Raw genomic sequence first — 14,317 nt, forward strand, 5'->3', positions numbered from 1 at the left:
ATATAAAATGCAGTACACTGAAAGACTGTAATTTTCAGAAACATTGAAGTTGTTCTTTTGAATAGTGCTAGTCCCAATACCAACATACCCTTGTCATGTTCCATTTCATCTACAAAATAGGAAACATCAGCATTTTTATTTTATTGTTTACAAAGCAATGTTATGGAAATATCCTCAGAATATTACAAATAAAAAGCATCCCCCAAAAATGCAACGAAAAAGTCATTATTACACTTTTGGAATGCCTGTATTATCAGAACTGAAATCAGGTGTCTGTGTTCAGTTTTATCTCTGTTTTCACATAGCTTCACTTTTATTTCACAGAATCACAGAATCTTAGTGGTTGGAAGGGACCTTTGAGATCATCGAGTCCAACCACATAAAAAAAAAAAAAAAACAACACACACAAAAAAAAAGCACCCACCAACTAAACTCCACACCCACAACCCCACACACAACACCCCACCACAAACCAATAATCTTGGGCACTAGAGCATGCCCTGAAGAGCCATGTCTACACGTTTCTTAAATACCTCCAGGGATGGTGACTCCACCACCTCCCTGGGCAGGTTGTTCCAGTGCCTGACCACTCTTTCAGTAAAGTAATTCTTCCTAATATCTAATCTAAATCTCCCCTGCCGCAGCTTCATACCATTTCCTCTGGTCCTGTCGTTATTCCCTTGGGAGAAGAGGCCAACCCCTGCCTCTCTACAGTTTCCTTTCAGGTCGTTGTAGAGGGCAATGAGGTCTCCCCTCAGCCTCCTCTTCTCCAAACTAAACATGCCCAGTTCCCTCAGCCTCTCCTCATAGGACTTGTTCTCCAGACCCCTCACCAGCTTGGTGGCTCTCCTCTGGACGTGCTCCAGCACTTCAATGTCTTTCCTGTAGTGAGGGGCCCAAAACTGAACACAGTACTCAAGGTGAGGCCTCACCAGTGCCGAGTACAGAGGCACGATGACTTCCCTACTCCTGCTGGCCACGCTGTTCCTGATACAAGCCAGGATGCTATTGGCCTTCTTGGCCACCTGGGCACACTGCTGGCTCATGTTAAGCCGGCTGTCTACTAACACTCCCAGGTCCTTTTCTGCCGGGCAGCTTTCCAGCCACTCAGCCCCAAGCCTGTAGCGTTGCCCGGGGTTGTTGTGACCAAAATGCAGGTCCCGGCACTTGGCCTTATTAAACCTCATCCCATTGGCCTTGGCCCATTGATCCAACCTGTCTAGATCCCTCTGTAAAGCCTTCCGACCCTCAAGCAGATCAACACTCCCACCTAGTTTGGTGTCATCCGCAAACTTACTGAGGGTGCACTCAATCCGCTTGTCTAGATCATCAATAAAGATATTGAACAAGACTGGCCCCAAAACTGAGCCCTGAGGGACACCACTGATGACCGGCCACCAACCAGATTTTTGCTCCATTAATCACAACTCGCTGGGCACGGCCATCCAGCCAGTTTTTTATCCAGCGGAGGGTACACTTGTCTATGCCATGATTCTCCAGTTTCTCCAGGAGAATGCCGTGGGGGACGGTGTCGAAGGCCTTACCAAAGTCCAGGTAGACAATATCCACAGCCTTCCCCTCATCAAGAAAGCGGGTCACACGGTCATAGAAAGAGATCAAGTTGGTCAGGCAGGACCTCCCTTTCATAAACCCATGCTGGCTGGCCCTGATCCCTTGGCTGCCCTTCCCTTGCCTTGAGAGCTCACTCAGGATGATCCTCTCCATGATCTTTCCCGGTACCGAGGTCAGGCTGACAGGCCTGTAGTTTCCGGGATCCTCCTTCCGGCCCTTCTTGTAGATGGGCGTCACATTGGCCACCCTCCAGTCATCCGGCACCTCTCCTGTTGACCAGGATTGTTGATAGATAATGGAGAGAGGCTTGGTGAGCTCTCCCACCAGCTCCCTGAGAACCTTTGGGTGAATCCCATCTGGCCCCATAGACTTATGCGTATCCAGGTGCATAAGTAAATCATTAACTATTTCCTCCTGGATTACAGGGGAGTTGTTCTGTTCTCCATTCTTATCTTCCAGCCCAAGAAGCTGAACACCCTGGGGGTGGCTGGTCTGACTATTAAAGACAGAGGCAAAGAAGGCATTAAGTATCTCAGCCTTCTCCTCGTCCTTGGTTGCAAGGTTTCCCCCCGCATCCAGTAAGCGATGGATATTCTCTGTCACTCTGTTGATGTATTTATAGAAACTTTTTTTGTTGTCCCTTATATTAATTGCCAGGTTGAGTTCCAGCTGGGCTTTTGCCTTCCTGAAAGTCCTGAAATACACACATGGTTAAATGAAGAGATATAGATTAGCTCACTATATTTCCATAAAGAGATCTTCATTAGGAAATACTTTTAAGTTTAAAGCCTTTCTGTTCTGGAGTTTTAGATGTTTTCATTTCCAATATTACAACACTATTTGAGTTGAAACGATTACCACAAGTTAATCACAATTACATTTCTTTAGCTATCATACATGACTAGGGATACATTTCAACCAAGTATTTGAGAATTTTAACTGTTATTTTTCATTTTAGCATTATTATTTCAGTGCATCTATAATCGCATAGCAATTCATTCATAGTACCTTCATTTTTTTTTCATCCATGGATTTCTGAATACGTTGTCTAAGAGGTTTTGGAGAAGATCCATTGGATTGTGCTGGAGATCTATATTAAAAAGAGACAAGTACTTAGAACATGTAAAAGCAATTAGTTAAGAAAAACAGTTACCATACCAAGTTCCTCAGAAATAGGAAGGCAAGTATCTTCACTATCTGAGCCTTACTTTATTTTCTCCCTAAGTAACCACATGTACTGTGACAACTGAAGACAGCACAATGAAACCAATCCTACAGTTCCAATTTCTGGTATCATTTTGCAGTATGTTTACAATATCGTAGTTCTGCAGCCACAGTATTATTATTTGTAATGCTGCTCAGGAGTTACCAAGTCACCATTCTACTCACACTGCCTTGAATAGCATCTGGTTGACATCCAGAATAATTTTCCTTGTATTTACCGACGTTTTAATATAAGTACTAACACAAACAAAATGCTTCCACCATCCTATATTTCAGTATGTGAATAGTTACATACATTAATGAAAAATTTGGATCCATATACTGCAAAAAATTATTGATGCATATAAGAGGGGATGTTTTGGTCTTGAAATAGAAAGAACTAATCTGTGCATCTGTCAATAATTACTTCTCTGTTTATGCTCATGGCAGGCCAATGTGCATATGAGGACAGTTGTTTCAAAAATAACTCATTATTTATTTTATTTATTTAGCTCATTCTATTCAGTTATTCCATAAATAAAATTTATTTAGCTCATTCTTTACTTTATTTATTTCTACTTGACTGTGGTGAAAAATATCTGCAGGACCTTGTGAAGTTTTTCCTGTTTTAATTTGCCAAAATATGGAGCTTCTGCATGCTCCCATCTACACTGTTGTTCCGGTTCTTGAGTCCTCTTTATAACTTAAAATGAATGACAAAATTCTCAGCATCTCACTTTCCAACAGGTGATGATTCCTCAGTATAAGCAACTGACTAAATCATCACTGCTTCTCCAGTGCATGGATAGATTAGTTTCCTTTTCAGTGCCCACAGAAACGGCTTTTCAAGAGAGTCTTTGTTTTACACACCAGATCTTACCTTTTTAAAAGGTAAGAAAAGAACTGAGCAAGAAGATATGACTGACTTTAACATTAATAGGATGGAAAGATGATGGGAACAATACAAAAAACAGCAGCAAACAAAAAGTTGCCCCAAGCCCGGAATATCTGTTGAACCTGCAAAACCAGAAAAAGAGAACCCTGACTGCAAAAAGTTATGAAAATACTTAATCCATGGTCAGGCAAAATCTAATTCTAAAACATAATAATAGCATTAATTTTATCAAAATCACCTTTCTTTGATTTTAACATCATCACTATATTTTTATGTTTGCTTAAAAAATTTAAAAATACTGTGGGAAAACAGCACTTCTGCCTTGCATGCAGCTTCAAGATACAAAACAAAAATAGCAAGAGTACTTTATTTGAACTTCTATAATGCAAATCTAAAAAGAATATTTTCTAGAAGATTGAAATAAGGTGCTTAGAGAAGGAAAACATTTGAATGATATACTAAAAACAGATTAGGTAAGAAAAACTTCAGCTTGGTTAGGAGGTTCTAAAACACTGAGGATGTATTGTCAGTGCTTACATCTTCAGTTCCCAAATATGCATGCATTTCAAAAATTACAATGAAAATAGTTTTAATTAAAGAAAGCCAACAAAAAAGTTAAACAACACAATAGCTGCTTCTCAGCAGTAGCTTTTTGCAGGATTTCAGTGCAGAGAGATAAATCTACCCAACTGATCTAGAAGTTTATTAAAAGAAGAGTAAAACAAAGCAAGAAAAATTCCTGAAATGCTGAAGTTTTGAAAAAGAGGTGTTCTCATTTAACCTCAGTCTTCACCTGAAAACTAACAGCGTGCTCTCTAACTGACCAGAATCCAGACAAAACTATTCACAAACTTTAAACATATTTTGGGATAAAGAAATCTTTAGAAATAACAAAAGCATTGTGAAAAACCTCAAAACAATAACTACCATGTGATCAAAAGCCATAGAACAATAACTACCATATGAGGTAACCAATCTGATACACAGAATCAGATTAGCAAAAAGAATCTGAAAATCGCAGTGACATTTATTGCCAGAGGTACTTTCATTTATGCTGTAAACTGTTCCAGATATACTATTAACAATCAATTGGCAAAAAGACTGCAAGCACTCTAGATCAAAAATTTGAGACACAAGCATTAACAAAAAAGTGCTGTATTGTAGAGATGCCTGTACATTGATGCAAATCAGAGTGACACCTTAGCTACCATCCTGTGTAGTATTAAGGTGTTCAGCATTCATAAAGCAACTGGAGCCTTACAGGAAAGCTGCTAGAGAAATGCAGGACACAAATATTTGATAAAACTTGAGGAGAACAGGTATTGTTTGCAAGTTTCATTTCCGTTTTTACAAAGTATTCCCTAAAACAATAATTTAGGGTCATAAATTCAATACTTTGAATAAATTACTTCTAAATCAATTTTTTAAATGAAAACATACAGATAATATTAAAAAAATTATATACTGGAAAATAAAACAAATTGACTACTAAGGTAAACACAAGAATTACCTAGATTACAATATAAATTCCCAGATAGCAGTACCTGCTTACACCTACACCAAGATGATTTTAAGTAAAACAAACACTACTCTTATTCAGAAATAAGTGGCTTAAAACCGATTTTAAAATGAAGAGTTACTTTAAAAAACAAAAAAATAAACAAAACAAATAAAAAACAAACAAAAACCAATCTAGATCTCTAGTTCTGAATAATAGCAATGTTTAATTCAGAAAGAGAACCCATAGAATCACAGAATTGTTTTGGTTGGAAGAGACCTTTAATATCATCAAGTCCAACCATTAACCTAGCACTGACAAGTTACCACTAAACCATGTCCCTCAGCATTACATCTATATATCTTTTAAACGCCTCCAGAGACGGTGACTCAACCACTTCCCTGGACAGCCTGTTACAATGCCTGACAACCTTTTCAGTGAAGAAATTCAGGTGGGCCTTGATTCCATTCACATAGAGCATTAACCTGAACCTGATTAAGCTCCTTTTCATTCTGATAAAAATACAACCACAGTGAGGTTTATTAAATTAATGAAACAGTTTAAAAAATAATATGGATCAATTTTCCTTAATCTGAAGTAATGGAAAAACAAGCGACTGAAATCAGGGTTATTTTAAGCTTGTTACATAATGAAATAGAAATGTATAGCTACTGCTATCCACAGATATTTGAGATGTGAAAGAATATTCCACAATATGTTGTTACAAGCTGCCTTTTATATTAAAAATTATTACAGGTTTATTAAGAATTCTTATTAGTGAAACCAATTATTTTTTTTAAAGTTTAATTAGAATGTGTTTATTCCTTTGGTTTCATAAAAGAGATCAAATGATAGATCTAATGGAACCCTTAAATTCTTTGACTTTTAGGATCCTCCATCTTCCAACGTAGGGCCTATCATTCCCTTTTCTTTCTTCCCTCTTTCCTTGCTGTTGTCCTCACAGCCTTGCTCCTGCACACTCTGATAGTGTTGTTACGGTGGGCTCTCATGGGAAACGACTGCCACCAGCATAAGAAACACCCCTTTCTTCCCCACTTTTCCTACCCTTTTCATTGTAGCTCTTATTTTATGTTAGGGAACCCAAAAAAGTGCATGCCCAGAGCAATAATAAGCAAATGGCCATGCAGCCCCTGCCCTGATGAACAGATGCTCCAATCACCACTGAAGGCATCAAAAGCGGGAACAACCAATAAGGGGAGCGAGCAGGTCCTTACAAAGACAATATAGTTACTCTGGGAAAAGCACTATTGGGGAACCAACGACTGTACTACACAGGATGTTTGTCTGGGAACCCTGGCTGCTTTACATCCTAGCTGGCCACTAAAGAGTTTTATCTTTCCTCTTCTCTCCTCTCCCTCTCCTATTTTGATTTTATTCCTCCCAAAAAGCAGCTTTCACCATTAGAGTCAACGTATGCCATCAACTACAGACACCACTAATAAGTCATCATGCATGTGAATTTGTTTCAACATCCTTTGTGCAATACTATTCTGATTGGTGGATCATGATCGGAAAAACTGTTTAACTATTTAAAACTGTCTCCACAAAATAATTACTATGTAGGAAGAAAACAGGATATAATCCAAAAATCTCTTGTGTCATAGCTAGACAAAGGAGGCATCCTCAAATTGAACAGTAATCTAATTAGCTACTGAACAGACAGTATTTGAAGTTAGGAGTTCGAACTCAACTTAAAAGGTATTTGGAAGGTTTGTTGCAAAGGATATTCCTTCATGGGTTTCGTGCAGCCCAGAAATGTACTAGCTCAAAAAGCCCATATTACTGAAGTATCTTGAAGATACATAAAATATGAATGAGGAGGTATAATACTCTTGAGAACTTGAGACTGTTCTAAGATTGCTTTCCCTTTACACCTAATCTTGCAACAGACCACATTTTTGTCATTTGCTTTGTGTAAGTAATATCAATGCTTTGTTAGCCACTCAGCATAAGATCTTTATTAAAAATAAACCAAAACAAACAAACAACAAACACACCAACAATCAAATCCAAAACAAACACGAAAAACCTTCTAGTACTCACCTGAAGAGCGTCAAAACAGAGGTGATTCCAAACAGATTTAAGCTTTCATCATCGTATAATAGTTCTGCTTTGTTCTGGGTAGGAGGACTGACAGCATCTTCATCCAGAAGAGCTAGTAAGACCTTTACAGTATCTCTGCCACAATAGACAGTGCCATGATTTATGGAATGTAATTTTGGCTGAAAGTAAATAAAAGTAAAAGGAACATACAACAGGAAAGGTCAGCAAGCCAGACCACTAGCTCACCTCCAAAAGCAACCCCTATCAGCACAAGGTGATTCTCACACCTTGTGAGAATCCCCTCCTTCATTTTCCCAGAAAGCATTTATGGGGAACTTGCCCATGGGAAAGTTTCTTCCTCATCCCAAGCAATTAGTAGTTTAGATCACTGCCAGCTGGAGGTTTACACCGATGAGCAAGTTGCAGATAAATATACAAATCTGACGAAACCATGCAGCAGAAATTAACGTATTATTTTCTCACAACCAATTTTAGTGCTATGGGGTATACAAATGCATTCTGGAGAAGTCAACTCCTCTGACTAACTGAATCTGCTAAAGCAGTCGGTTAAAAGTGAGATTTCCATCAAGATTTGACAAGAGGGGTACTTGGCACCATCTCCTGTGGTTTGGAACAGGATGAATTCCTTACAATTTTCCACAAGAATGAAGAGTTCCTTAAAGAAAATAATAATCCACATCTGGAAGTGCTCAATGCCACAGTCAGCAGTACAGATGTGGAACTCCATAGCAACTACAGGACTGCAAGAATTACAAGTGTGCTACAGTTTTCTTTAAAAGTACTAGGAGTTCCACAGAGAAATTTAGTGCATAATACACAGTAGTAGATTTTTAAAACTATAGGCCAATACACAGAAACACTGAATAGCCTAACTTTGTTCAGAAGGACAGGGCAAGCAATGAACGGCATTTATCTAATCAGTTAACTGCTTTTAAACACAGTCTTGAAAAGATCAAATTCTCTTTCTCTCTCTATTTGATTATATCAATTAGTGTATGTAGCTTTCAAGAAACCATAGCAACACATGTCAGTCAGTTACTATAAGTTATAATCAATAGCTAGAAATAGCAATTACAGAAATGGTTGTTACTTGGCTTTACAAAATTGGCCTATTTCAGTACCATTTAATTTCCTCAAAATTTATTCTGAACCTCTTCCGTCATTACATCACCACATCATAGATTTTTATAAAATGTCATGTGTGTCATGGTAAATTTGTCTAAATGAGAAATGTACAAATTTGGCATCATCTTGACTGATTATACACAAAGGAAAAAATAATAATCTTTACACTATAACATAACCTTCTAACTGCCAAAAGATGACCTTCAGAAATCTCATGTACTACAACAACAGTGACTTGATGCACTAAACATGAACTAAAATCCTATTGTCCAAGGCACAATAAGAACTTTAGGCAAAACAGCAATCCCTGCCACAAAATATCTTGTTTATTAGTAAGCTGGAAATCATTATTCAAATTATTTTTTCAAGAAAATAGTTGACAGGTCTTTCAAGGGTAGTGACCGTTAGCTACTCCAGACTATTCTGGTTAGTTCCAGAAACAGAAGCCAGATTCCATTTACAGTAGTAATTTTCTCAGGAAGAAATTAATCATAATTCCTATTAGTCACCCGTGCAGGTTTCAACACAAAGTAGTGCTTCCTGATGCATAAATTAATAAATCTTCCTGGAGCTCTAGATTCTTATAGAACAGGTATTTGCAGGAAAACCAAGTAATGATGGAAGAAAACCGTCACTGCAAGGAGAAAAGCAAATATTTTTCTAATAAACTCTTTTCAGGTACACTTTACGAGGAAGCAGCCTTCCCAGGAACTAGTGGAGGCATCATTTTCAGCTCTGTATTTAAGAACGTATTTTAAATTTGCACTCAAATAAATTATTCAATCTCTTATGCATGAAAAAATGTAACATCTTATCAAAGCCAGAACTTATTCCGGATAGAGAACATTTTAAATGAAAAAGTATAGCATCAGGATTTGGGGGTTTCTTTAAAAACTAAAAAACAACACACAATAAAAAAACCCAAGCTATATGTGAAACTCAGCACAGAGCACTAATCTTTGCGGTCCTGAGATCTTAATGGAACAATAGAGATGCTCCAATATTTTAATATTTTTTATACAGCTCAAATTCATTTGGAAAACTTATGAGGTTTTTTTTGTTTTGTTTTTCAATTAGCAATGGTGACCTACCCCTCTCTATGCTTAGTAAAATGTTCTACCACACCAAGCTCCACTAAAATATCCATCTCTTAATATTTGTCTAAGCTCCCTTTTCCACCCCTCGACTCTGTGAATCAAATATTTAAGAATTATCATTTAACATATACATTCATCATACAATGTTTACAAACTTCATTTACATCAACAAAAAGAATTCCTCACACCAAAATCAAAATAGTATCATCACAACACCAACAAAGGCAGACAATTTACACAAACTCTACCCCTCATCTCTTCACCACAATTACTAAAATAAAAATTCGCTATACTTATTCCACTCTTTTGCAACGTTCAGACCACATTTTGCCCATTACGTCTTCCAATTACTGTCCATATCTCTAATTCCTCATGCCCCAGATTGGGCACCACAAAGAACTGTGGTGGGTTGACCTTGGCTAGCCATCAGGTGCCCACTAAAGCTCCCCTATCACTCCGCCTCCTCAACAGGACAGGGAAAGGAAATATGATAAAAAGCTCATGGGGTCAAGATGAGGACCGGGAGTTCACTTACCAATTACCATCATGGGCAAAACCAACTTGACTTTGGGAAATTAATGTAATTCATCAGAATTCATCATCAATCAGAATAGGGCCCCTCCCTTCTTCCCAGACTCAACTTCACTCCCAACTCTTCTACTTCCTTCACCCAGGTGGCACAGGAGGATGGGGAATGAGGGTTGCGGTCAGTTCCTAATGGTTCATCTCTGCTGCTCCTTCTTCCTTATGCTCTTTGTCTGCTCCTGTGTGGGGTGCCTCCCATGGGATACAGTCCTTCATGAACTTCTCCAGTGTGGGTCCTTCCCATACACTGTAGTTCTTCAGGAATTTTTCCAGCATAGGTCCTTTCCACAGGGTACAGTCATTCAGGAACAGACTGCTCCAGCATGCTCCCCCATGAGGTCCAAAGTCCTGCCAGCAAACCTGCTCCAGCGTGGGCTCCTCCCTCCACAGGTCCTGCCAGGAACCTGTTCAAGTGTGGAATCTCCACAGGGTCATAGCCTCCTTAAGGGCACGTCCATCTTCTCCAGCATGGGGTTCTCCACAGGCTGCAGGGCAGATATCTGGTCCACTGCGGATCTCCATGGGCTGCAGAGGGACAACCTGCATCATCATGGTCTTCATGGGAATCTCTGTGCCAGTGCCTGGAGCATCTCCTCCCCTTCCTTCTTCACTGTGCTTGGTGTCTGCATAGTTGTTTCTCTCATGTATTCTCACTTCTCCCTCCCAACTGCTGTTGCACGGCATTTTTTACCCTTTCTTAAATGTTATCACAGAGGTGCTATCATTGTCACTGATTGGCTCAGCTTTTGGCCAGCAGCAGGTCCGTCTTGCAGCCAGCTGGAACCAGCTCTGTCCAACATGGGGGCAGCTTCTGGTGCCTTTTCACAGAAGCCACGCTTGCAACCCTCCCCGCTACCAAAACCTCGCCACATAAACCCAATAACAGCACTAGATTTGTCAAGCCAAGCAGCACATCAGTCACATCCAGACCACAGTCATCTCTGATGGCTCTCAGTTACATCCATACTGTGGTGAGCGTGGATGTACTGTAGTGAGTATGATGAAAAGGATTAGTTTAAAGCCCATCATCCTCTGCTATGTACTCAAGTTTCCTTACTGAGAAGAACTATAGTAGAATCTGCCCATCCACGAGTAGGTGGGATGTTCCAGCAATCGATTAACTTAAACTCAAAAACTGGCAAAAACTTAAACACAGAACCACAGACTCAAATATAATATAATTAATTTCATAAGCTGCCCTAAAGTGCCCATTTTGAGAAAAAAACGTTAACTTCATACTGGTTAAATACTTAATCCTGTTAAAAGCACATTTCCTAACAACATCAGGATACAATCATCTTTGCTATCTTACACCTCAGTAAGGATACTGGTAAACATTTCTCCAGGTCATTAGACTATGAACTTGACCTATGGAGAACAATAAGCAGCACAAACCATTTTGGAAAAGCAAATTTTTGTGAATTTCTCTGCAGAATTAAGTTTTATTAAAATAGTTTTACCTGGCTTATAATGATTTAAATAACTTTTTAGAATTTTATCAATAATACAAGTAGCTAAATAAAGACAGAACTGATAACAGTGATCAATCAGATGGGAAAGAAAGAGAAATAGGATATGAAAGGCAAACAGAGAAATATAGTGATGAAAGATTCACGGGAAATAGGAAAATTAGGATAAAATACATACTCCAACTGCTCAGTGGAAACACACATTTAAACCAGTTTAACTAGCCACTAGAGTCTGTCTGGTTTTAAAGAAAAAAGCATATTGGAAATCTGATTAAAAGTTGTTTAAAATCTTGTTACCATGGAGTAACTCCAGTGATTTCACAAAACACAGCATTCTAACAATGTACATACATACAAGGTATCTATAAGTTTTCAAAAATTTATCAGACAAAAATACATGACATTACACATTTTATATATCAATAACGTAAAATAAAATAATTAAAGCTGGTTGATGTTTTTATCACAAAAAAGATCATAATATAAACCTGAGTAGATTCAAAGTACAAAAACCACAAATAGGAAGCCTATATTCTGCTCTCCACACCTGACTTAAGAACTTTAAGCATCCTGATTTCTTCCACTAAACTGAAATCAGTAATAGTTGCATTTGCATCTTGAAACACTGAAAGAAAAACTTACACGTTGATTGTTTGGGGTGTTATTTTTATTCCCTTCCCACTCCAAATTTCACCTTATTTTGGATTTCTTTCATATATAACCTTATTTTGAATGCCTTACCCTTAGAAATACTTGATGCTGAGATAATTAAAACCTGTGTATTTTAATCAAAATTACTGATACATGATCTTAAATCTTAATTCCACTTTCATGAGGCTTTTTTGTTTGGAAATTTGTTATAGCTCTACTGACTTGAAATCAGTGGTAAACCTGATAGTTGTGAGTATCTACATCTTTAACTGTACAAACAAATTAAGTTTTAAAGAGTACTTTATTTACAATTTTGAGGTAAGAAGTTTAGTTTAAGTAAATCCGCTTTTTGAAATCTACACTGTAATGCTCAAGTATAAGTCTTTCAATAAGGTTAAAACCACAGTGTAGAGGAAATGACGCTGCTCTCTGTACTGTTAGGAAAAGATAATACTCTGCATAAAGACTCTTAAAAAATAAAAAAAGAAACAGAACAGGTGAAAGACATTTGCTTTCTTGCAAAGCTAAATAGTAAAAAGAACAAAAGAAGTCCCATTACCCGTGCTGGACTGACTCCAGTAGTGCTGGCAGTCGAGACTTCACGTTGTGAATCGATAATATTTTTAATCTTCAAATCCAAATCTTGTACAACTTCCTCTACTGCCTGACAGAAAGGATCCCCATTGCTTCGGCCTTTTATCAAATGCATCTTCATTGTTGACAGAATTCGCCCCCCTGCGACTCTGAAAATAGGCACAGGGTCATCTCCACATTAATCTTGGCAGCACTTTAGTATACCTATTAGTGTTGAACATAGCCAGTCCTCACAGTTAATCAAAACTCTTCAGAGAACAGCTTTGATCTTTTAAATCAAACAGCGGTGTAGAAGTATTGTCCAACTTAATAGTGTGCTGAAAAAGAAAAAAATTATAAGGAAAGGTAATGAATTCAGCATTTAGTAATACTCTGAGCTGCAACACAAAACTAACTTCTCCATAAAAGCCCAAAGAAAAGTACTTTCTTTAAACCTGCAGTTACGTTTTTGCTCATAAGCTGTTAAGTGTAAACAAAACACTTCATTGGAACACGCTTTCCAATTTAACAGACCATTAGATTTTTGAGTCTTTTGTGCTTCATGAAAGTGATTCAAAATAGCAATTTGCTTTCAATTTTATTGAAATAGATAGTAATTAGACCAAATGAACATCACCGTTTGGCATACAGGCACACACTATTAATCTCTTTTGCATTAATGAGAAAAAATACCTACAGAAAAGAACTTAGTAGTTTAATTATGAAATGTCCATGCCATTCAACATCAAAAATATAAATAATTGAATCTCATTGATATAGGGGCTTTATTTCAACCCTTCTTATCGAAGGATGAGAAGGCATTTGTGAGTGCACCTAAACTATGTTTAGACTTCAATTCCATTTTGTCATCCTCTGCCTTGAGCCATCCACATTGCATGTATGATAAGACTACTTTTGGGATCACCTTTGGATTAGAACTACCAAGTCTCTCCCCAGTGAAACTTGAGTGGATCAGCTGTTACAGTTGTATATACAATGCTCCAATAGGCAGTATTGAGAAAGTTACACCATGTCTTGCTCCCTCAGACTTGCAAGATCCACATATTCAATAAAAATGGACATACGACAGGCTGCCAGGTAGAGTGCATTATCCTGAGTATGTAAAAAAAAATAAAAATTAAAAATTAAATTCTTGTTAAATGACAAGAAAACCCAAAGATCTTATGTCCAAAAAACTGGCTATGGGGACTGAGGCTCCTGTGACAGTGCACCTTGATTTACCCAGACCTGATGAATGAGAAGAAGCAGTTAGAGTTTCAAGTATTCCACTGGCCATTTACAAGTGCATCTTTCCACTCAAAGGTCAAAAGTGCTTACCTGAACAAAGCTGTTCAAAATTAATGAAATAAAATAAAATAAAATAACTTAAAGCTTATAATGAGAGTGAGCATAGTCTCATCACAAGAATGGAAAATCCAAGCGTTAGGAGTGAATTGCTCATTTCACAAGTGTAATGTGTAGTGAATAGGTGCAAAAGCCATATGGAGGTACAAAGGTAGGAATCGCTTGTCGTGAGGCACTACTATGAACTATGACTACGAAC

General features: G+C 37.9%; 1 protein-coding gene across 1 annotated transcript in view; it reads right to left on the reverse strand.

The window, feature by feature from the left end:
* Window positions 1-14,317, reverse strand: part of PARPBP (PARP1 binding protein) — a 51,467-nt gene that overhangs the window by 10,587 nt on the left and 26,563 nt on the right. Inside the window, exons 7-9 of the mRNA XM_074581664.1 lie at window positions 12,740-12,923; window positions 7,233-7,411; window positions 2,581-2,662 (exon numbers count right to left, since the gene is read on the reverse strand). Of these exons, the coding sequence (XP_074437765.1) occupies window positions 2,581-2,662; window positions 7,233-7,411; window positions 12,740-12,923 (445 nt within the window). The remainder of the gene's footprint in view (window positions 1-2,580; window positions 2,663-7,232; window positions 7,412-12,739; window positions 12,924-14,317) is intronic.

The sequence above is a fragment of the Larus michahellis genome, chromosome 1, assembly GCF_964199755.1.
Source record: "Larus michahellis chromosome 1, bLarMic1.1, whole genome shotgun sequence".
NCBI lineage: Eukaryota > Metazoa > Chordata > Aves > Charadriiformes > Laridae > Larus > Larus michahellis.